The sequence below is a fragment of the Propithecus coquereli genome, unplaced genomic scaffold (genome assembly GCF_000956105.1).
Source record: "Propithecus coquereli isolate 6110/MARCELLA unplaced genomic scaffold, Pcoq_1.0 Scaffold516, whole genome shotgun sequence".
In the NCBI taxonomy this organism is placed as follows: Eukaryota; Metazoa; Chordata; class Mammalia; order Primates; family Indriidae; genus Propithecus; species Propithecus coquereli.
The window spans coordinates 552604-578903 of NW_012151019.1; the positions used below are offsets into that span (position 1 = coordinate 552604).

General features: G+C 35.7%; 1 protein-coding gene across 1 annotated transcript in view; it reads right to left on the reverse strand.

Moving 5' to 3' along the window:
- Positions 1-2415: 2415 nt before the first annotated feature.
- The window catches only part of TRIP11 (thyroid hormone receptor interactor 11), a 68448-nt gene continuing 44563 nt past the window's right edge, over positions 2416-26300 (reverse strand). The window contains 6 exon segments of the mRNA XM_012656742.1: positions 2416-2794; positions 5745-5889; positions 7291-7407; positions 7845-7959; positions 8729-8810; positions 20246-20345. Coding sequence (XP_012512196.1) covers positions 2574-2794; positions 5745-5889; positions 7291-7407; positions 7845-7959; positions 8729-8810; positions 20246-20345 — 780 coding nt within the window. The 3' untranslated portion in view covers positions 2416-2573.

The following is a 26300-nucleotide window of genomic DNA, read 5'->3' on the forward strand; positions in this document are numbered from 1 at the left end:
CCCCTCAGGTAATGGAAAGTATCTTTTTTTTTTTTTTTTTAAGTCAAGAATGGCAGGAACTAAAACTCAAACAACCCTATGATTCAGTATTGTACTAAAATTGAATTCAATGGCTGGATGAATTTTCTACTACAGTATAGAGGCTGAAAATCATTAGGAATGTGGTGAAAAACTGTGGTGGCTAAGGTGGAATTCAACCACAAATTCTACTAAGTAGATAGAGAGATAAACAGAAAAATTACTGTAGTTACAATACTGCAGCTAAAGGTACTATTAGCAATGTCCTATTGCTAACATTAGAATTATATGCTTCATCACTGTCTGGTTACTGAGAAGATTCCTTGAGCAGATGGTTCATCTCTGACACAACTTAGTTTCAGAAAAGTCAATGAGTTATGTCTGGTTTAGATCAACACACACTTAGTCTGTATACCAGTCTGCTATAGTTTCAATAATACAATGAAAACATGAGGTACTATGGCTTTAGGACAAGGTCACATACTTATTTAAATAGCAGCCATGTAATGTCATGCTCTGTGATGTTTAGCTATGCAACCCACCCACGACAGCTTTTAAACTTATGGTAGACTATGGTGTGAGGAGGGACAGACTGTTTTAATCAGGGAAGAAAATACTCAAAAATGTCATAAAAGGCATTTCAAATATGATGACATATTACTTAAATTTTACCCACCATGTATCTCCTTTTCAAATTAAAAGAGAAAACTTTTTGCATGTTCTATTTCTTCAAAATAAAGGACCATGTGTCTTTTTTTTTTAACTTTGAAACCAGTATTTCAGTTGCTCCACACTGAAATGAAACTTCAATGGCAAGCAGCAAGTAATTCAGGATACTCACTGACAGTATCTTTGTAAGGAGCATATAAAAACCTAAGAGTAATAATGTCATAAAGAAACTATAATGGACAAAACTGACAGGAAGCAGTTCGACAGTTCTAATATAGAACTTGTATGACAACTTCCTTTAAAGTGTACTAATAAAGAACAGCCATATAAATAAGTTAGCTAAGGAGACAGGTGATGTTCTGAAGCAGCATTCTCAGTTACTTAATTTTTCAGAAAAACAAGTTTTACCCATTAACACATAATTAAGATTCCAGTCTTCCAAACATTAGAAAGTATACAGTTAATCACAGCAAAACTAACAATCAGATTTTAGCTCTGGGCTGAGCCAGGCCTATTTACATATTTGGATTAGTCTCATTTTCACCTTTGCTTGTTATACAAATGTTTCCATTTTAAAGGTATATCGAAATATATAAAATTTGCAAGAATTATCTTTTTAAATGTATGCCTTCAATCAACTAAAACAAATATGAACATCCTGATACAATTAAGTTTCAAGTCAGGATTTACTGTATGACAGGTTTATAAAAAATTAAGAAATACTATCTTACTCTTAAGTTTCACACACCTGGTGCTGTCGCTGTCAAAGTGCTTTCCCTGCCCTCAGTGACCACTGCAATGGGGACAGCCGACGCCAAGACTGCTGTGCCAAATACCAACACCTCAGACGGAGGCAGGAGGCAGCATGTTTACTGATACTGCTGATCACGTTATGTAGGTGTGCTGGCGGTACGATTTAACACTTGTATGAAAGTTGTATTTGTGTGAGGAAAACATTCAGTTCTAAGATGGTATCTTTAAACAGATACCTTTGCTCTTAAAACTAAATTTATATATTTGCACTATATATATAGTCAACAATAAGAAGGAACAAACTACTGATACATGCAACAACTTGCATGGATCTCAAGGGAATCATGCTGCATGAAAAAAGCCAATTTCAAGAGGTTATGTGCTATATGATTCCATTTGTATAGCATTCTCAAAATAAAATTACAGAGATGGAGAACAGCTAATGGTTGCCAGAGATTAAGGCAAGGGGCAGGGAGAGGGGTGGCTGTGATTATAAAAGGGCAGCACGAGGGATCCTTGTGACGGAAGTGCTCTGTGCCTCGATGGAGGTGGGGTTCACACGAACCTACACACGTGATAAAATTGCATAGAAACAAATACACATTTCATCTCAAGGCACCTATGACCTCCCAGGGACAATCTTGTTCTTGGCCTGTCGATACAAAGCTCTCTCAAGACCAATATATGCTTCATATTGATTTTCTGCACAGTGCAGAAAAGTCACCACTAGTATTTTTTCTTCATTAAAAACTCTTGATTACCTTTAAAAGATAAACCACATGTCTCTAGCTTAAATGATCTTGAAAATCACAGAAAGAAATAAAAAGCTGATATATAGCTACCAGTATTTTTGTCTGTCTTTATTTTTGCAAATTAGGATAAAAGATAAATCAAACGTTCCTAGCTTAAATTAGGTCAAATCAGTAAGAAAAAAGCAGATTATACAGCAAACACTTGCTCCTCTGATACCTGCAATTTCTAAAAGCATTAAGAATATTTTTATTAAATTCAGAGAAAGTACATATGCAAACAAATACATGACTTTTTCCAAAAGGCCACTTTGTGATAAAGTACATACACATAGTGTTCGTGGTTTCTTTAAAGTGCTATCTCTTCTCTGGCGTGAGAATCATCTATTGCTTTAAAAGGTCTTTCAACACAACTCCAGCGCTGTTGTCAGGTGACACTGGCAAAGGTGTAAACGTGGGCAAAACATCTGAGATGGGTTTCAAAAGAAGATGCCCAGGCCCACCAGGTCTGAGTCCAGCCGGGTTGATAAGAGGCACAGCTGCGGAGCGGGGAGCCAGGAATGAATTTACATCTGCTCTTCTACCAGACCTGGATTCAGCTGTATCTAAATGATAAAATATGGATTCCTTAGTCTCCTGTCCTTCACAAAGAGGTGGAAATGAAATAACCCTCTGAACATAAGTAATAACATAAAGAATGTTCTCTCTATATTGTTAAGTTGATTAACACGGACATATATGAATAATCAATTTACCAGTACTATCAACTTTAAAATTCTATCTTGCTGGTAGCAACACTGGGATTAGCACATTATTTTGGCTATCCTTTAATTATTCAAACTGAGAGCACAAATATGTCTTAATTCCTAAACATAAATACTAATTTGTATCACTAAAATCTGATTAAAGTTCATTCTTGGTAATTCAAAACATTTTCTGGTAAAAACAATGCTACATTTGTGTTTTAGGTTCCCAGATTTGGCCTCCAAATAAATTTAATTCATATGCTGCAAGGTTCTGCATCCCACCCGCAGGGTATATGAAATACAGAAGGATGGAAGAAATAAGAGAGAAAGGAATGGGGTGAAAAAGAGTATTTGCATACATAATACCTAATTAAACACATGAATACTATTATTTTATATTTAACTACCAGTTACATAACTGATAAATTTCATTTACTATAATAACCACTTTTTAAAAGGTGTTGTCTATGGTTCAAGGCAAACTCTTTACTTATCCACCTGAAAGATGAAGGACTTGAGGACTTAAGTTTTCCCCAAATAATTATAATGGTCATGAAAAACAAACCCATATTACAATGACAACAATTAGAATCAATACTAATTTAGCAAAAGCAAAAATAATATATGTGTACATTACCTGATCATCTTTTAGGCATTCAAAGGTTTGGAAACAATGCTCAATTAGGTTATGTCTCTGTTAAGTTGGGCTGATACAATTCATTTTTATTGGAATAGGTATTTGGTTTATATCTTAGTGGATAGATTCTGCTTTATTACCCAAGACCACTAACAACCTCATTGTTGAGAGACAACCCTCTTTGAAGGTGCCCACTTCAGCAAGGGGAAACTCAAATAAAAGAGGTCTCCTAAAACAAAGAAAGCACTGAGACAAATTCACCAAATCTATCTATTGTCGAGCACTCCTGGGGTTCCCAGGCTGTACCATCCTGTGAATGATGACTTTCCAAACTCTGGACAAGCTTCTGGTGTTATCTAGTAAGCTCTGACATACTTCCAAATCCAGGATTAAAGACTAAGCTCGCTTTTTTCCCCATGCAAACCCTGTACCAACTCAGACCATCACTGGCTTTTATCTCTGATCAATACAATTCAAGCAGGCATTGGACTTGATAAAAGAAAGGAGACAGCTGGATGTGGTGGCATGTGCCTGTAGTCCCAGCTACTTGGGAGGCTGAGGCAGGAGGATTGCTTGAGTCTAGGAGGAGGCTGCAGTGAGCTATGAACAGACCACTGCACTCCAACCTGGGCAGTAGAGTGACAGCCTGTCTCTTAAAAAAAAGAAAGAAAAAAGAAAAAAGAAAGGGGGAGGGAGGAAAGGGAGAGGAAGGAGGAGAAGGGAGGGAGGAAGAAGAAGAGGGAGGGAGAGGAAAGAAGGGGGAAGAAGGGGAAGGGAAGGAGAGGAGATAGGGAGGGAGGGAAGAGCCTGCCATGGTGAATTTAGGAGTCTGCTTCAGATGCTACAACCTAGTGTAACAAGAAAAAAATGTTCTCAGTATAGTCTACACCTCTTAAGTAAAGTTACAACTTTCCACTAAATATAGCAGGCAAAACCAGTATCTAAAGAACAGAAAAATTTTCCCATTTTCTCTTCCTGTAAAAGTCCAGAAAAATAGAAATATTTGTCTAAATAACAGGAAGTTTTTAAAATTTCGAAATGTAAATCCTTTACCATTTCATCCAAATTTAAGTATCTGACATATAATATAAACTTGAGTGTAGAACAACATATACTTTTTCTTTTTTATTTTTTTTTTGGAGACAGAATCTCGCTCTGTCACCCAGGCTGGAGTATGGTGGCATCATCATAGCTCACTGCAGCCTCAAACTCCCGCGCTCAAGTGATCCTCCTGCCTCAGCCTCCTAAGCAGCAGGGACTATGGGGGCACACCACCATGGCCAGCTAATTTGTTTTGTTTTTTGCAGAGAAGGGGTCTCACTGTGTTCCCCAGCCTGGCCTTGAGCAACCCATTCGCCTCGGTCTCCCAAAATGCTAGGATTACAGGCTTGAGTCACCACACCTGGCCAATAACATATACCTTTCCAGTGCAACTTGCAAACATGTTGTCTATATTAAAATATAATAATTTCAGAAAAGAGATCTTCCAATAAAGAATTTGTTTATAGTCTAATGGATTATAATTTAATTTCAACTCAAAAAATTTTATTGCATACCAATGTGTGATAATGAATGTAAAGAAGACCCCTACAACCTAGTGGGTCAGAAAAATATGCACACATGTTTACAACCACCAAACATTCACTTCCAGGCAGACCTTTCAACATATAAGGGCACTTCCTAACATTCTTGGGGGTCTAAGTTAGTTTACTAAACTGCGCTTATACATATTAACATGCCATGGTTTGGTTACTGAGTGTAAAGCTTGGATTTTCAAAAGTGGAAAAAACTCTTCTCAAACTATAAATTACACATCTAACTCTGATTAGCAATGAGCACCATTAGTGAGAAAGGAAAACAGGTGGCCAAGCAAAGGTTTAACCAGTTCACCACCACTTCCAGAAGAATAACTCAAAGTGGCTTATACAGAGACAGAATTATTCTGATACACAAAGGGAAAAAATTGCATATGGTTTAAATGAATCTAAGCCAATTAAATATCAGATTGCTACAAGAATATATGAAGCCATAATCTGATGCCTTTTTGTAATTTTGAAAGCGGTATACATTTTCAAAAACACTAAAAAATTAGTTAATATCACTATAAAACATAATCATACATTAAACATTCCATTTTTTAAACTGTAGGAAAAAATTAATATCTAGTTTTACCTTTAAAACTTTCTGGCACATTTGTATCCAGTTTTCTTCTTCCTGGTGAATCTAGAGGTTTCATATCATAAACAGAAAGCTTTGGTGGTGGAACAGATGGATGAGATTCTGTTTCCAGAAATTTAACAAAAAGTTCTGAAAAAGACTAAGAAAAAATATTTTGGTTATATTAGGCTAGTTAATAAAATTATATTCACTACAACTAAGAAAATATAACAGCTGTCGTAATTAAATATTAAAAACTAATCATGCCATTTGAATCATTTTTTACAAATTGGCCTTATGAACAATTGACATACTAGCATTTTAGTTACATAATTATCATTACAAAGATTTTTTTTTTTAAAAGAGACAAGGTCTTGCTCTGTTGCCTAGGCTGGTACCATCATAGCTAACTACAGCCTCAAGCTTCAAGCAACTCCCGATCTTAGCCTCCCAAGTAGCTGGGACTACTGGTATATGCCACCACACCCAGCTAATAATTTTTTTTGTGGAGACGGGGTCTCACTATGTTGCCCAAGCTGCTCTTGGACTCTTGGCCTCAAGCTATCTTCCCACCTCAGCCTCTCAAAGTGCTGGGATTACAGATGTAAGCCACTGCGCCTGGCCAACAATTTAATCAATAATCTTTGATGACAACACTCACTTCAAACACCTCACAGTGAGACTTAGCTAACTGATAACACTTATGAACAGCACTTAAGACATCACGACTTATCATTTTAACTGTTAACACAGACATGAAAAATCATATTGAAGGAAAACACACATTAAACATAATTTTCTAAACTATTAATAAGACCCAATGAATGAATACAGCAAAAGATCATTAGTAACATTACCAGATTAAAATAATGTAGTGTAGACTTTTCCTTTAAGTTAAATTTTATGCCATCCAAGTAAAACAGGGTTTTATCTTTGACCAGCTCTGGGTAAGTCACCTATCCTTAGTGTTCTCTTTATTAAAAAATAAAAGAAACTCCATACTCTAACACACAGTACTACTCAATTCATTAATATTTGTCTAAAGCCTAATATATACCAGACACTGTGTTTTCATGTTTATTAACTGCTGCCTCCTATTAGAATGTTAGTTTGTTGAGGGTAGGCACCTTATTATCTGGTTTGCAGTTGCACCCTCAATGCTTAGAACAGTATGGCACACAGCAGGTGCTCAAAAAATAATCATTGGCTCAATGACTTGGAACATACAGACATGAGTAAAGTAAAGCCTCTATCTTCAAGTCTCTCATAATTTAGTAGCAATACTGCTCATGGCAGCATGATCAAGCACAAGAAAGGAACAGTTGATACCTTGAAATATAAACGTATCATATAAAAAATTAAAATAAAATCTATATGCAATAAAATTATTAAAACTGGCTTGTTATCCTTAAGTTCACCTCTCTGAATCTCACAGCTTCTGCAACTCTAAAATAAAACGGCTGTATAAAATAACCTAAAAAAGAAATCTGATTCTCTGCAACTGAATGCGGTACACATAATAAAGAATAAATAATAAAGCAAGAATAAAATCGGTTCTTACACTATTAAACACAGACTGCTGATTTGGTCTCAAAGGTGTGTTGGGGACACTTTTTGATCCTCCTCCAAGCCACCCAGTCATCCACCTGGTAACACCGCCCCGATCTTCATTAAACAACTGAAAGATTATTTTAAAACAGAAAAATATTATCAATATAAGAAAAGAAAAAAATGAGAACCACTTTCATGTGATTTCAGACAGTAGCAAAGCATGCTTTTCAAGTCCAATTCCTAGTAAATGTTTTCTACCAACAGAAGCTACAAATACAATAAAGGGCAACCTCAGGCATAATCTCGAATAAAAGTTTTGAGGTGTCCTGTCTCAAAATTTCAGCATCCTGATATGAGAGTGGTTTGCAAATTACAAAACATTTAAACTAATATCATACAAATTGAACAAATCCACCTCTCCAGTGTAGTATAAAATGATTCCATTTCCACAGTATTGAGAAAATTATATCCAGTAAAGTTTTATACAGTAAAAGGAAACAATTTTCTACAATGCCACTATTTTAGTTACCAATAAATTCAGAATGACTTTCACAGTCCAGTTACCTGCTCCATTTCCTCCCTTTTGACACCCAGGATGCTTCCCATTAATCGTAACACCTCATGACGCTGATTTTTTGGTGTGTGAAAATGTCCAATGAAGAGGTTTCTCATTAGGACTCTATGAAAATAAAGGTAGAAACAGCTCACGCTAACTCAACATTGAGTGTACCCAAACAAAACATGTAAACATTTAATTACAATAAGCAAACATTTAATTATAAAAAAGACTAAATAGTAAAATATTTTAAAGAGACTCTTAAAAAAATCTTGAGAAGTCTAATTAAGAATATTTCAAACAACCCAAAACGTATCCCTTCTGAAACATCACTAACTAGCTACCTACTTTCTTCAACCCAATAATTGAGGCACTGAGGGGGTACCTCATTAGCAATTCTTAGTGCCTGCGGGCTGATGTTCGTCTGAAGCAGACACGTAAGTGGTGACAAATGTTTTTGTGCTTAATGTTATGCTTATAGTTCCCCATTCACATTTATTGAGAATTTGTTAATAATACCTAAATTTCTAAAATATTAAATGAGATATTGTTGCATATATACCCAGGTTTCAGACCTAATACATTTGAGCAAGAGTATGTTCATTTAGGGACAGTAAAGGGACCAAAACAGAAAGGTAAAAATAAACTTTTTATTTTCTAACTACTTCATATTGGGATGATGTTTTAACTCTTTCACATGGTTTTAAGAAAAAGAATTAGTTGGGGAAACTCTACTTTAAAAAACAAGTTATTCTATTGAGTCCTCATTAAAACTACCAACAGCTATATAAGAAAAAGAAAAGATTTTCAAAAACTGAATCACATATAAACATCTACATGTAGAAGTTGTTTTTGCCATAAAATATATAAAAATTAAAAGGAAAAAGCATACTTGTCCACTTTTCCTTCTGTGCTGTTTACTAAGTTCATCAATTTCTTTTGTACATCATCCAGCATTTCTTGTCGGAGTTCATCTGTTTTAAAATATGTGAATAAAGATAGCCATTAACTGATTCAAATAGTCTGGATGAAGATATAATGAGATTTATAGGATCTTTTCAATGAACTTTGAATATAAGCACTTATTCTAGTTGGGAATACTTAATTATTTCCATCTCTTCTTTGGTCCAGAGAACTAGGCTCTTTGATACAGAAATTACCTAGAAGCCAGAGTATGCATTAATTCATATGGTTTACCTCCAATAAAGTAATCAATTCTTTAATAGAACATTTAAAAACCAAGGAGGATTTTCATCCTCTAGAGATTTAACAGCAAAAAAAGAGATTTTCATCACTGCTTCCTTGCATGAAACATTTCCAGAGCCACTCTTATTTAATGGGAGGGAATGGAAAGGACAATTTTAAATTTTCCTTCTTGTACTTTCCTGGCTGGACTCTGTTTTCTGTTTTTGGTGAGCTGACTAAGAGTATCTAACACACCTAAGACCATGGCTCAGGATGCAGCTGATAGTGCAAAGTATTCTAGGGTAAGGAAATTGTAAAATACAATTCAGGTCCTTGGCTCTAACACACTAATCAATTATTATAGCTTATGAATGATTTAAAAGGACGTTTAAAGTATTTTATTTTAAAACTATTATTTAAAAAGGAAGCAGAATCTGTAAAGTCTTGGTGGAATACTTGGAATTTAAGCAGTATTAAAGGCAAAGTCTAGAATTACAACAGGAGAGACACTGTTCACAAATTCAACCATGCCACAGGGTTAGGATTCTTGGACTAAGGAACTCCTAGTTAAGCATGGAATGGATAGTTTGAGCTGAAAGAGATGTTCACTAATTTTAAGCTACATCGTAAGTTTTTGTTCTGAAGGAAATGAAAATGAGACTGCTTTGCAGTAGAGTTCTACTTTTCAAATCAAGAAATACAGCCTAACACTAGATTTTGACCTCTTTCCACAAATCTTTCTTTGAGTTATGCTGCATTTTCCTAATAGCAGCTGGAGACAAGTTCTCTCATCAGATATATGACTTGCAAACAATTTTTTCCATTCTGTATATTGTCATTTCACTTTTTTAATGGTATCCTTTGAAGCACAGAAGTTTTAAAGTTTGATGAATTCCAACTTATTTTTTCTTCTGTTGCTTGTGCTTTTGGTATCCTATCTAAGAAACCATTACCTAACCCAACATCACGAAGATTTACTCCTATGTTTTCTTCTAAGAGTTTTACAGTTTTAACTCCAAAATTTAGGTCTATGACTCATTTTGAGTTAATTTTTGTGCATGGCATGAGGTAGGGGTAGGGGTTGGCTTCATTCTTTTGTATGTTGTTGCGCCTGCTTGTTCTAGTACTATATGGTAAAGAAAAGTATTCTTTTGGCACTTCTGTTGAAATCGATTGACCATAAATGTATGGTATATTTCTGGATTCTCAATTCCCACTGCAAGAATTCTGCAATGGTTTTTCTTCTGCCTGGAAAGCTTTTTTCCATCAGTACAGCCTCGTAACTCCTATTCACCTTTCATGTCTCTATTCCCAACTCACTTCCTTGAAGAATTTTCCTCTGAGCCTTTCAGATTAGGCCAGGTCTGTTTTATGTTTCCATTCTGTCCTGTATTACACTTCTGTACAATGCCTAAAATTCTGATTTACGGTACTAAATGCATATATAAAACATCTAGTTTAACTGTTTGCAATGGCTTGTGGTTTTTCAAAATTGTAAAAATCTAAATTGCAAAATGTCATTCATATAATAGGCCAACTTTACCAAAATAGAGATGGTTGCCATAACCATATTATAAAAGCAAGGTTTGTGTTTGGAAAATCTACTACGAACTTTTCCTTTCCTGTCTTTCCAATAAGGAATTTAAACTTGGACATGAGAGAGAGGGGGGAAAAGAAGAGAAGGGAAGAGAAAGAACAGGACTATTACTAAAGTCTGAGTCAGTTAAAGGCATTTTAGATTATTAATGTGCACATGTATACTATGAGCTCATTGTGTTATCTGAGCCTTTTCTAGCACTACATTCTGGATGTGAATAGAATTCTCATCTATTCAGAGGAAGAAAAGCATATAAATTAATTTCTTGTCACTGTTCTGACTTAACCACCTCACACACAAGCCAAAGAAGCCAGCACTCCTCCTCAGGACTATAAAAAGGTAGCAGAGAAACAGAGGTCAAACTTGCCCACTACTTACCCCACCCTCACCTTCCCTTTCTCTGAGAGCTCCCTTCTCCTACCTATTTTCCTCTAAAACTAATAGTTTTTATACTGATTACATGGCAAAATGATAGTAATTTGGATATACTGGGTTTAATAAAATATATTATCAAAATTAATTTCACCTTTATCTTTTTACTGTTTTAACATGGCTACTAAAAATTTAAAAGTACATGTGGCTCACAGTGTGTTTCTATTGGACAGCACTGTCTTAAAACATAAGCAGGATATAAACACTATATGACATTTTATTTTTTTAAAAAAGACCAAACTAAATGATAGACATCTTCAGAGTAAAATTTACAAAGCAGAGTTGATTCTGATAAAAATTATTTTAGTAAAATAAGTTAGAAAATTTTAACTTTGCTCTATGAGAAAATAATGAAGAAATCAGTGTTAAAGTTCAAATCAAAAATATTTTCTTGATGAAAACTAAGATTGGCATAATTTTGATTAAAATCTCTGTATTCAGAAATGTGGAGTCAAAACATCCTTAAGACCAAAATGACAACAGGGTCAAAATTTCTTAAACTCACTATAGGAATGTATAGTTGGTCCCTGAGCTAATGTGATATGGAATGCAAAGGGCTGTTTCAAATCCAAGTACTGGTTTAAATGTATTCTGACATTTGTGTCTAGGGGAAAAAACCCAGAATCTAGGGGAAGGGGCTAGCTAGAAGGACAATATTAACTATGAAAGGTTTGGGAAAGAAAGGAATGTCAAACACCCACTTCAAAGGTCCCTAACAGATGCCTCTTTTTCTCCGAGCACCCTTGTTCTCCTCCCATCAGAGATTCTGAATATTTCTCTACAAAAACTGAACTCTAATTCAAACCACAATTTGAAATCACAACTGTATTTATATGGGCAGGCAAAATATGGTTATTTAGAAATGGGTTTTAAGCCAAATACAATATTCCCGTGAAATAATCTCACATGCCAAAATAATTCTTTGGAAGTTAAAAAAAAAGGGGTGGGGCACTTTGAACTTTGAAGTTAAGCAATAAAGCAATTGAGATTTAGTTTAGTTTGGAGGAAGAGTTACTCAAAATGTTTGACGCAGTAAAACTTGTCATATCAGAGTCTCTTCTCTGAAACACCTAGAGATGGTGCCATGGTCTTCAACATTTGATTTAAAACCAAAATTGAACATAACTGCAACTGACTACAACAAATCAGCACATCATAATTTTACAGTTTATTTGTGATTAGTGACAGTACACTATAATACTGTCTTCAGAAAACATCTTAAAATTAATTGTACTACATTTTTAAATTAGTCACACTCCTTATAAAGTCATTTGCATATTTCATGACTAAGTCAGATTTATTGAACAGGCACCTGACTGGAAAAAAAGAAAAGTAGATCGAGCATAGAACTTGAGAGTCAGAGGACCTGGACATGAATCATGGTCCTATCATCTGGGCCAGATTTGTTGCCTATTTTGTAAAATGAGCATGCTTGTCTCAAAGGATTTTGAGAGAATCAACTGAATGATCAAATGTGACTTTTCTAAACAGTAAAGTGCTTTACAAAGCATTAGTATTCATTCGTCTGATTTCTTAAAATAACTAAAGAGTTCATCTTTTAATCTAGCTGTAATCAATATCACATATATCACTTTGTTTAATGTTAATATTTTGTAATTTTTCCCCTCTATTTTGAATATAAGTCATCTCTAAGAACCAAAAGAGTCAACAGAAGAAAAAAATGTTAGAAAGATGATTTCACATATATATATAAATATATATACACATAAATGTCAGTAAATAAATTAGGTGTGATGTCTTATTTGCATTGGCTACCTTAAAAATAATTTAAATCTGATCCAGTATTAAACCTAATAAAGGAAATTCAGCCTCTCCATTTGATTAAACATAAGCAAAAGCTAGAAATTAGATGGCTTTTTTATTACTGCCTTTCAACTTACACAAGATCACTTTTAACACCAAATAATATATTTTTAAAAGATATCGTATCTATTTACAATCTGAAATTAAGCTATATTAGCATCTGCTTTGTCTTTTAACTGAATTCTTTTCAACCATATCAGAACAGAATTTTAAGGTCTAGGGCAGCGGTCCCCAACCTTTTTCGCACCAGGGACTGTTTTCATGGAAGACAATTTTTCCATGGACTGGGGTGATGAGAGGGGGGGCATATGGTTTCAGGATGATTCAAGCATATTAAATTTATTGTGCATTTTATTTCTATTATCATTACATTGTAATATATAATGAAATAATTATACACCTCACCATAGGTTGGGGACTCCTGGTCTAGAGAGTACATAGTAAATGCTTTCTTGTCCCATAATCATAATTATTAATTGCTGAGTAAAAAGGAACTTACTTATTCAACTTCTGGCAATAAACTCACAGGGAAAGAATTTTATTAATACAGTATAATCTCATTAATTTGAATTCCATTAGATCATAATCTGTGATTAAAATGAAACAGGTTAAGGTCGGCTGGATTATTTGTACAGTTAACTGGAGTTATTATGTACACTTGAAAGAGATTTTATATAAATATTTTTAAACACATTAACTGCTGTGTGAGTTGTATATAACTCATGCTAGTTTTGAGCCCAGGGCCTCGTGAAGCATATGTAACTCACACATCTCTTCACCTTGGGAGCTGCGTGAACTTCTTCTCAAGTAGCACATAACTCAAGCACAGAAAACAATAAAAAATAAAAAATTTTTCATTAAATTAGAAAGGATCATTTTGTTTTCGAAGTTTTCATTCTATTTTCATAATAAAACATCATGGCCCCAAGGAAAAAAAATATTTTTTTTCTAGTGTGGCAGTCAATGTGTTAATGTAACCAAATCGAATTTATTTTCCCTCTCTGTTCTCTTCCCTCAGCCCTTTATTATCAGTTTAGATAATCTGTACTATATTTTTCCATATAGCAACAGAAAAAATCTTTAAAAGAGTAAATATTATAAGTCAAGTTATATATTTAATTTTTTCTCCCTCTGACGAACACAGAATAATCTATTTGATTTTAGAAGGTTTACACAGACCAGGCATATCTCAAAAGAAAGGAATGCAATTTTGTCAGTGACAAGTAAAACAGCTGTAGTAAGGTTTCCAGGTACTGAATATTCTCATCACTACAGAAAATATACTAATGACACAAGGCTTTCTAAGCTGCAGCCTGAACCTCAACTCATTTCTCAAAGTCCCTACCTACTGCAATCAGCATGGACTACATTCAGCCCAAAGGAGGATTCTGTTCAGTCCACATAGGGTTTTTAGAAAAACTTAAATTATGTGTCACATCAAAAAATTGGGATATTTCACCAAAAAAAAATCCAGATTTCCAGTGTCTCTCTGAAAGATCTGAAGATTTGGCAACACTGGGCCCACATTCCTGTGTGGCAACAGCTGGGTGGAGCAGAGAATCTGCCACCTCCATAAGAAATACTCTTCAATTGACTATAGTCTCTACCTAGTGTCATTTGTTCTTTTATATTATCATTTTGACTTCAGTTTACAAATTGTGCTTGTGATCCATACTTAGAGTTTTATTACTCCATACAGCAACCCACTTCCACCTCTACCTTCTCAGTACTCCACATCAACACACCACATATATACACACATGCACACACATATACACACCACCCTTGGTCATTACTAGTCAACCGTATCTTCAGCCGGTTTCCAGATTGTGCCACGGTTTCACCGGAATTCTTCCCTCTGTCTAGAATGTTTTCCCCCCACTCCCTTGCCTTCTGAGCTGTACCTACTCATCATTCAAGCAAGGTCAAGTATACTGTTCACCATCCTTTTCTATCCTTCCATGCCACCGTCACCAAGCAGAAGGGTCGCTCTTTCCTCTCACAATTTGTTGTATGTATTTGATTACATGTTGTCTTCCCTTCCTGCCTGACTATAAACCTTCTGAAGGTAAGACTTTTGTTTCCTTGTCTTTATATCTCCAATGCCTATTGTAGTTCTTGGTACACAGCAAATAAACAATGACTATTTGGGAAATAAATGAAATAGTCATTTTCTCTGGGAAGGGAGAATATCTGGAAAGAAAAGAACACAGGACAAAAAGAACAAATGATTTATGTTCTAATCCATACAAAAAGAAACAAGGAAAAGTACACATTAACTGAAAACATTCTCATCACTACATAATTTACTAGATATTTAGAGGAATTATCTTTAAAAAACTGCAATTTCCAAAACAGTTCAGTTTAGGTATTAATATTAGGGAGACACACTTTAAAAAATGTAACCATTAAGTTGAAAGGGGCTTAATTATTTACCTAATTGATATACGCTTCTTTCTTAACTCATTATTTTGGCATTGTCTAGTATATCCAGATGTTTATATCATCACAAATAATTTTTTAACCATTTATGGCAATTCAGAAAACTGCATCTGGTACTTCTTATATGTTTCCTCTAAAATCACCACTTCTGCCAAAAACATCTATAAAGAAATCCCTCAAAAGGTTTGGGTAACAAAGCGTCTGGGAATGTATTTGGCCTGTGTTCAACAAGACATTATATGTTTTCTTGTATAAATCATGTCCTAGAAAACGGAATGTCTTTATTTAAAATAAAAACTCTACCATCCAGCACCATAAAGGTAGTTCCATGAAAAACATTTTAAGCTTCTTTTATATTTATAGTTTTAAACATGTTTTTATACTTCACATTACAGTAGATTTTACTGGGACTCATTTTATACATTCTTCTAGATTTTCTTTTAAAAAATACTGTAAGGAAATTTTCCATTCTCAACTCATAGAAAACTTTTTTAAAAGCAGCCACTAACTGTTGTTTTTGAAAAAAAAAATCAGTTATGGGGTCCTTTAAGATACTGGCATAAACTGGTATACAGACTAAAAGATTTCCTGATGCTGGAACTAAATTTGTGTTGCTCACAAAAACTTACTTTTGTTTGTGTATCATAAAATTTACCACCCTTCTGAATCGTGGTTATCAAAACAAGAACTCTCCTGTGCTTTTTTTTTTTTCCCCCAATTCACCCAATCATTTTCATTTAAGGAGGAATTTATCTCAAGGATCATGATAGAAAACACGAAGTGAAAGAAGGAAAATGGCCATAAATACTGCAAGATAACACATGTTGTAATGGTTCGGCTACAGTCCAGGTTCACATAGGTGTATATTTTCTCATCAATCACAATTCCATAGAACTTATGAACTCTGATCAACTCAGAGTACTTAATGAAAAATAATGTCCTATCTGCTTCATAGACCAGTGTACTGAGTTTGGATATAGGATGGCATATGAAATAAGTCTTGAACTACATTGAAGAAGAATACTTTCTGGCCGGGCGCGGTGGCTCACGCCTGTAATCCTAACACTGTGGGAGGCCGAGGCGGGTGGATCGTTTGAGCTCAGGAGTTCGAGACCAACTTGAGCAAGAGCGAGACCCCATCTCTACTAAAAAATAGAGAAAAAAAGAATTCTAAAGAAAATTATTAAAAAAGAAAAAAAAAGAACACTTTTGGATAAAATGTTGAAAGAATAATTTCTAAAGGGAAAGACAGCAGTAATTCTTTTACCAGCCAACATTTTCTATTAAACTATAGTAACTATAGGATCTTAGGGTTTCTTTTCATTGCTACTTTCCTAGGGAGAAGGAGGGAGGGGGAGAAGGAGAAAGAGACGGGGAGGAAGGGAGAGATTTAAACAGTTCCCTACTACTGGTTTAAGGCTCTACTTAAGTTCCTTTCCTCCATGGAATACTGCCTGATCCTTAATGGGATTCTGGAGGAACTAAATATGCACTGTCTTACGATGACTGTTGCACACCACTGTCTTAAATTACTAACCTATGGTGTACCCATGTATATGTCATTTCCTTAGCTAAGCTGCTTGAAAAAGGGATCCTATCTAGCATCTCACATAGCACCTAACAGGAAGCCAAGCAGTTGGTTCTCATTAAGTATTTAATGCCTGATAGGCATCTATCTTCATACTTTTCATACAAGGCCTGTAAATACCCTTAATTCATAACTATAGATACATGTACATACTGTAAGAAATGACTGGAATTATCAACAATCCACTCTTTTAATATTGGTGCTATATGCAAGAGCTCTCTCTTCATGTCCAAACTGAATCATCTCATCTATAGCAGCAATGACACAATCAACCATTTTGAATATAGTACTTTCTAAAGTGAGTTTCCTAATACTGTTTAGATGCTGAAACTGTATATCAACTAATCATTAGTCTATGGGGGCTCAGAAATAAAACAGTATTTTGCCTCTACAGTTCGAGCCTCTATGTACTTTCTTGCAACAAAAGCCAATTTGTCTTTTTCAAAATTGTTTCTCCTGGCAAATATTTTTGCTGTCTGGCCAAGTTTTGTGTTAAAAATAAAGTACAGTATTACAACATCAATCAACATTTAAAGTACTTAATGATCTATGAGAAAAAATATACAGTGATTCTTTTGAAACAAGCCAATCAAAGTTTTATTTATATTATCAAATCAACAGTGCAGCTTTGAGAAAATAAAATCACATTAGTGTTTAGAGATATAAAAGCGATATTAAGCACTTAGGTAATTAAGAAAATAGATTGTTAAGAAGAGCTGTAAATGGCAAGAATGACTTAAAGACATAACAGAATCAACTGTCTCTTTACTCCCCTTCCTGTCTGTGTAACACTGGCCTCTTGCCTGCACTTTCAAATACCAGTTGTACAAGCATAATCAAACAGAGCTTTTTCTGTAGCTAATACTGCCTCATGAAATGAGGCCAAAGTTCCTACATATTCATGATGAACATTAATTATAATTTTTTACATGACTAGGACCTTAGGCCACCTAAGCCTTACCAGATATAATCAAGAAAATCTGAAAATATTCTACTACTAGGGCTTTAAATGGATACCAGAACAAGTACTAAATATAGGTTGAGTATCCCTTATCTGAAATGCTTGGAACCAGAGTGTTTTGGATTTCAAATTTTGGAATATTTGCATCATAGTACTTATTGGTTGAGCACCCCTAATCCAAAAATCCAAAATGCTCCAGTAAGCATTTCCTTTGAGTGTCATGTTAGCACTCAAAAAGTTTCGAACTTTGGAGCATTTCAGACTTTGGCTTTTTGGATTAGGGATGCTCAACCTGTATTGCAAGGACTTGATAAGTCATAGAATTTTTATCTTACGATCTGAGCCAACTACTGGGAATGATTCAGGTGGATGCCTAAAAGGGAATGTGGCCTTAGATATTATAGTAGCATGACATATAGCACTGAATTGTCACAAACCAATGAGTCAGTCCACGACATTACCTTTTCACCTCCATTAGTCTACAGCTAACCCTGTAGGTATCCTGTGTGTCTCCTTTGGGTTGCCCGTATGTCTTCCAGATAATGCTGCAGTTGCACTGGCCTTCAATCTAACTAGATTGTTCTCCCAATAAATACTGCCTCTTGGTAAAGGCAACCATTTCAATATTTAGAGCACAACACAGAGGATAATACCATATCTTCAAGGGAGATGGAGATAGATATATATAAAAATAGAGAAGAGAGAACGAAACACAAGTCAGACTATAAATCACCATCTTCCTGGTGATAAGAATACAGTAACATGGAAAGATCATGAGTTTTGTAATGGGTAAAAAGATCAAAGTTCAAATCTCAGTTTCTTTCACCTATAAAATGGAACTAATACCACCTATTTTAGAGTTTATGAAAAGTAAATGAAGAGAGGACTAATACAGTATATGTTATATCAAATGTCCACAACAGACACTCATGTGTAATTGTTTCCTTGCTGCCCATTTCCAGGCCCTCCACTAGACTTAAGAGTTACTGGCTGGCCAAGTCTAACAAGGTAGAGAACTTCTAGTTGGGCAGTCATTTGCCTCAGAATCAAGTTATTCTGAGGACAACTACTTCACATCTATCTTATTGTTTTTTGTGTTCCTAAGAATCTTCCATCTCCTGTCTCCTGCTGGATTTAGGCCAATTTACTCTTTGTCTTGTCCTTTGGGATCCACATTTCAGTGGTTCCTGCCTGCTTGCCTCTGTTGTGTCCAAGTCACTGTTTCTGTTTAAAGTATCTCTGCTGTATCATCTCTTTCTATTTTGGCCCATCTCTAATTTCTACTTAATATTAGGTATTACATATTTTTTTTTTTTTCTTGAGACAGAGTCTCACTCCGTCAACCCAGGCTAGAGTGCAGTGGTGTCAGCCTAGCTCACGGCAACCTCAGATTCCTGGGCTCAAGTGATCCTCCTGCCTCAGCCTCCCGAGTAGCTGGCGACTACAGGTATGCACCACCATGCTGGGCTAATTTTTCCATTTTTAGTTGCCTAGCTAATTTTTTATATTTTTTAGTAGAGACAGGGTCTCAAGCTCCTGACCTGAAGCAATCCTCCCGCCTTGGCCTCCCAGAGTGCTAGGATTACAGGCGTGAGCCCCAACGCCCGGCCTGTATTTCTTCATTACATGTCTTGTTACTGCTCTGCCTAACCTAGACACCTAAAGTTGATGCATTTCTAGGCTCTATTATCACCTTTCCAAAAAACATTGAATTATTACTAAATGCAGCCCTAGAATAGCTTCAACTTCCTAGTTGCCCCTAAATGAGAGATTAAATGAGGACATACCATCTTTGTCAGCTATTAGATTTAACAAAACACTATGAACCACCTGAGTATCTGAGGCCCAACCGATAATCCTAAACACAGGACTCACTTTAGGGAACTGACAGAGAGTATGAGATATCCTACAAACACCAAAAAATATGCGATGAGTGTATAAAACACCATCAATAATCATAAAAATCTAGTTATACCCAGACATTCATTCTATAAAAAGTTACTGTTTTATTTGAGAATACTGCCCTAACAGATCAGATGGCGTTAGGTAGAATGCAAATGAATTGATCAGGAAAAAGTCATAACCATAAAAAGTCACATAAGTCCAACCAATCTCCCTGATGGTCAACGGGGTGACAGCCAACACAACAGCATTGCCTTAACATCCAGGAAAACTAACTGGACAGCCAGGGCCAACTTAATGACTCTGGTTTCACTAGGTTCATACCTAAATTGAAGCAAATCAGTCACGGGTGATGGAAATAGAAGTCTCACACCAATGACATTGGTCTCACGCAACTGTGCCAATTTCTGGCAGAAGATTACATTTGATTCAGCACTAGTGTTACAGAGGGGAAAAAGGAAAAAACAAAAAAACCTACTTTGTTTTTTAAGTTCTTCAATTTGTTCTTCCTTTAGATCTAACTGTTCTGTAAGTCGTGATGCTGAATCCAGTGCAGCATTTGCTTCGTCCAAACGTTCCTGAGGGAGGAAAATTCGTTAAAAAGCGGTATGCAAAAATGGTTTCACAAACTATAGGGCTGGGAGGCATCTTAGAGTCAACCCTTTACAATTCAGCTGACAAAGCTGCGCCTCTGGGACCGTAGGCAAGTTCATGACACTAATAAGCATCGAAGATAGAACCCGTACTCTTTCACAATACAACACTGCCTCTTATAGAGGAACTAAATAAAAAGAGCAGATGCTACTAAAAGACAGCACAGTGACAGAAGTAAAAACAAAAGTGACAACAAAAAGAAATAAAGCTACAAAAACCAGATACGGAAAGCCAAAAAATATAGCAACAAATGTTCTTACTCTTTTTAATTTGTAAGTCTAAAAGATATACAGTGACATTTCATTATGTCTTTACTACTTTAAATTTTATTTCCCTGACCATCGCTAGGAAATTTGAGCATTTTTTTTTCATGTTTACAGGACAGTTGGATCTGCTCTTCTGTGAAAACCTCTCTGCATACATTGCCCACGTTTTTACTGAGCTGTCTTTCTCCTGTTAATTTATAAAAGCACCTTGTATAGTAGATGAAAACTTTGTCATCTGTGCTATACAAATACTGTTCACCAGAGCTGCCATTTGTCTACCAACTCCATAATATCTTTTGTCATGTAAACATTTTTAAATTGCATATAGTCAAACATGTTCTACTTTGCTTTTACATCTTCTTGAGTTTTAGTCCTTTTAGACTAAAGGATCCTCCTTGCTCCTAGACTGTATATGTAGTTTTCTAGATTTTATTGCAAGATATTTTGTTTTTTATATTTAAATCTCTAATGCAGTGTTTCTCAATGGGAATGCTTCTGACATTCATGGCCCACTAAATGCCACAAGAGCCATCCAGTCACTGTGACAACCAAAAATATCTGCAGAGATTCAGTACCACTCCCAGTTAAGAATCTTTGCTTTTCCTACAAGTGAAATTTATTTTTGCATATGGTGTAAGATGAAGTTCAATTTTATTTTCTTCCTTATGAACAGCCAGTTGTGCCAACATTGCTTATAAGATAATCTATCCTTTTTCTCACTAAATTAAAATTAGTTTATAGTTTCAAATTCTCAAATATATCCTGGGCTCTGTTTCTGGATTCTACTTCTATTTCACTAATCTAGTAAATATTGTACTGATTTACGGTTCTACTTTGATATCTAGGTAAGCAAGTCCTTCCTCACTGTTGTTCAATTTCCTTGGCTATTCTTGAGTATTTACTCATGTAAATTTCAGGTCAAGTTTTGCCATCTTCAATCACTGTGATAGCTTTTTTGATATGTCATCATGGATAGGGTACAGTCCCCAGTTATTCAATCAAACATAACTGAGATGTTGCTGTGAAGGTATTTTGCAAATGTAATCACAGTCCTTAATCAGTTGAATTGAAGGAAGGCACATTATCCTAGGTAATCCATGTAGGCCTGATTGAACTAGTGGAAAAGTCCTTAAAAGCAGGACTTAGGCATCCCCCAAAAAGAGAAATTCCTTCTGTGGATGGGAGCTTCCACCTGAGCCTGTGGAGTTCCATTCTGCTTGTGACCTTCCTTTCCTGACTGGCTGTGCACAATAGCTTTGGCCCATGCCTGTGAATTCCAGCCTGCCTTTGATATGGTCTTCCCATCCTGACTGACGACACTAAAAATTTCAGACTTGCTTAGCCAGCACCCACAATCACACAGCTGATTACTTATAACAAAACACATATGTGTATTTCCATATACTTATCATAATTAATATATATAAATTTGGTGCATACACACACCCCCCCACTTGTTCTGCTTTTAGGGGTTTGAACACTAATATACAGAAAGGGATTAAAACAAAAAAATTTTAAATAAAAAATTTATTATTCAAAATTCACAAAACTAAATTCAGTGTAAAGAAAATTTAAATAAACTATTTTTTTCTTATTTGTGTAAATTTATGGGGTACATGAGAAATTTTTTACATGTACATAATGCACAGTGATCGAGTCAGGGTATTTAGGGTATCTATCACCTGAGTACATTTTTTTTAAGTATAGTCACCCTACTCCACTATCAAACATTGAATTGATTCCTTCTATCTTACTGCATGTTTGTATCCTTTGACACTGAGGTCTCCAGTCCCCGGGCCATTGACCGGTACTGGTCAGTGGCGTGTTAGGGACGGGGCCGCAGAGCTCTTCAACACCCTCTGCCTCACTTATCCCCCAACTCCCCAACCCAGGTCCATGGAAAAATTATCTTCCATGAAACTTAGGAATGGTGGGGGCACAGCAGGAGGTGAGCTGTGGGCAAGTGAGCACATTGACAGCAGCTCCCCATCTCTCGCATCACAGCCTGCGCTCTCCCCACCGCACACCCCAAGGAAAACTGTCTTCCACGAAACTGGTCCCTGGTACCAAAAAGATTGGGGACCACTGCTTTAATATACTTCTCTTCATCCTCCCCCTAAATAAACTTTCAAATTATTTTTTTTACCTCATAGCATTTATACTTATGAAATTATTAAAGCTTAAAACGTCACTAAGACTTTTTCAAAAATCGGCATTTAGATTTCGTTATTCTTTCTACCATTTGTTTGGTTTTTATTTCATTAATTTCGGCTTTTATCTTTATTAATTCCTTCTTAGTTTCTTCTGACTTATTTTGTTCTTTTTCTAAATGTACATTACATTTTAAATTTTAAAAAATAAAACTAGTTTTAAAAGAAGATTTGGACTTCCATTCTAGCAGTTTGACAGACTAGATACTTCGAAGATAGAACCCGTACTCTTTCACAATACAACACTGCCTCTTATAGAGGAACTAAATAAAAAGAGCAGATGCTACTAAAAGACAGCACAGTGACAGAAGTAAAAACAAAAGTGACAACAAAAAGAAATAAAGCTACAAAAACCAGATACGGAAAGCCAAAAAATATAGCAACAAATGTTCTTACTCTTTTTAATTTGTAAGTCTAAAAGATATACAGTGACATTTCATTATGTCTTTACTACTTTAAATTTTATTTCCCTGACCATCGCTAGGAAATTTGAGCATTTTTTTTTCATGTTTACAGGACAGTTGGATCTGCTCTTCTGTGAAAACCTCTCTGCATACATTGCCCACGTTTTTACTGAGCTGTCTTTCTCCTGTTAATTTATAAAAGCACCTTGGATAGTAGATGAAAACTTTGTCATCTGTGCTATACAAATACTGTTCACCAGAGCTGCCATTTGTCTACCAACTCCACAATATCTTTTGTCATGTAAACATTTTTAAATTGCATATAGTCAAACATGTTCTACTTTGCTTTTACATCTTCTTGAGTTTTAGTCCTTTTAGACTAAAGGATCCTCCTTGCTCCTAGACTGTATATGTAGTTTTCTAGATTTTATTGCAAGATATTTTGTTTTTTATATTTAAATCTCTAATGCAGTGTTTCTCAATGGGAATGCTTCTGACATTCATGGCCCACTAAATGCCACAAGAGCCATCCAGTCACTGTGACAACCAAAAATATCTGCAGAGATTCAGTACCACTCCCAGTTAAGAATCTTTGCTTTTCCTACAAGTGAAATTTATTTTTGCATATGGTGTAAGATGAAGTTCAATTTTATTTTCTTCCTTATGAACAGCCAGTTGTGCCAACATTGCTTATAAGATAATCTATCCTTTTTCTCACTAAATTAAAATTAGTTTATAGTTTCAAATTCTCAAATATATCCTGGGCTCTGTTTCTGGATTCTACTTCTATTTCACTAATCTAGTAAATATTGTACTGATTTACGGTTCTACTTTGATATCTAGGTAAGCAAGTCCTTCCTCACTGTTGTTCAATTTCCTTGGCTATTCTTGAGTATTTACTCATGTAAATTTCAGGTCAAGTTTTGCCATCTTCAATCACTGTGATAGCTTTTTTGATATGTCATCATGGATAGGGTACAGTCCCCAGTTATTCAATCAAACATAACTGAGATGTTGCTGTGAAGGTATTTTGCAAATGTAATCACAGTCCTTAATCAGTTGAATTGAAGGAAGGCACATTATCCTAGGTAATCCATGTAGGCCTGATTGAACTAGTGGAAAAGTCCTTAAAAGCAGGACTTAGGCATCCCCCAAAAAGAGAAATTCCTTCTGTGGATGGGAGCTTCCACCTGAGCCTGTGGAGTTCCATTCTGCTTGTGACCTTCCTTTCCTGACTGGCTGTGCACAATAGCTTTGGCCCATGCCTGTGAATTCCAGCCTGCCTTTGATATGGTCTTCCCATCCTGACTGACGACACTAAAAATTTCAGACTTGCTTAGCCAGCACCCACAATCACACAGCTGATTACTTATAACAAAACACATATGTGTATTTCCATATACTTATCATAATTAATATATATAAATTTGGTGCATACACACACCCCCCCACTTGTTCTGCTTTTAGGGGTTTGAACACTAATATACAGAAAGGGATTAAAACAAAAAAATTTTAAATAAAAAATTTATTATTCAAAATTCACAAAACTAAATTCAGTGTAAAGAAAATTTAAATAAACTATTTTTTTCTTATTTGTGTAAATTTATGGGGTACATGAGAAATTTTTTACATGTACATAATGCACAGTGATCGAGTCAGGGTATTTAGGGTATCTATCACCTGAGTACATTTTTTTTAAGTATAGTCACCCTACTCCACTATCAAACATTGAATTGATTCCTTCTATCTTACTGCATGTTTGTATCCTTTGACACTGAGGTCTCCAGTCCCCGGGCCATTGACCGGTACTGGTCAGTGGCGTGTTAGGGACGGGGCCGCAGAGCTCTTCAACACCCTCTGCCTCACTTATCCCCCAACTCCCCAACCCAGGTCCATGGAAAAATTATCTTCCATGAAACTTAGGAATGGTGGGGGCACAGCAGGAGGTGAGCTGTGGGCAAGTGAGCACATTGACAGCAGCTCCCCATCTCTCGCATCACAGCCTGCGCTCTCCCCACCGCACACCCCAAGGAAAACTGTCTTCCACGAAACTGGTCCCTGGTACCAAAAAGATTGGGGACCACTGCTTTAATATACTTCTCTTCATCCTCCCCCTAAATAAACTTTCAAATTATTTTTTTTACCTCATAGCATTTATACTTATGAAATTATTAAAGCTTAAAACGTCACTAAGACTTTTTCAAAAATCGGCATTTAGATTTCGTTATTCTTTCTACCATTTGTTTGGTTTTTATTTCATTAATTTCGGCTTTTATCTTTATTAATTCCTTCTTAGTTTCTTCTGACTTATTTTGTTCTTTTTCTAAATGTACATTACATTTTAAATTTTAAAAAATAAAACTAGTTTTAAAAGAAGATTTGGACTTCCATTCTAGCAGTTTGACAGACTAGATACTTTGGACCCACTGGAAACAACTAAAAGTATTAGATAAAATATATCTTTTAGGCAGTAAAATCTCTGCCATGGGGGGGGAATATATATGTCTCTTTTAAATGTATTAATGAGCTGACAAAAGAACATAAATGGTCAATGAATGTATTAAAAGATGTTTGACCTCATTAGTACTCAGGGAAATGCAAATTAAAACAAGAAGAAAACCCTTCTGCTTTGGTTTGAATGTGTCTCACACAGTTCATGGGTTGGAAACCTGATCCCCAATGTGGCAGTGTTGGGAGGTGGGGCCTTTATTGGGAGGTGTTTGGGCCATGGGGACATTGTCCTCATGAATAGATTGATGTACTTATCGTGACAGTGGGTTCCTTATAAAAGGACAAGTTCAGCCCCCTCTTGCTCTCTCACCCTCTCCTTCCACCCGATGCATCACCCGATGGTGCCCTTCCACCATCGGGTGATGCGGCAAGGCGGCCCTTGTCAGATGCCAGTCTGTTGATCTTGGACTTCCCAGACTCAAGAACCCGTGAGCCATTAAGTTTCTGTTCATTATAAATTACCCAGGCTGTGGTATTCTGTTATAACA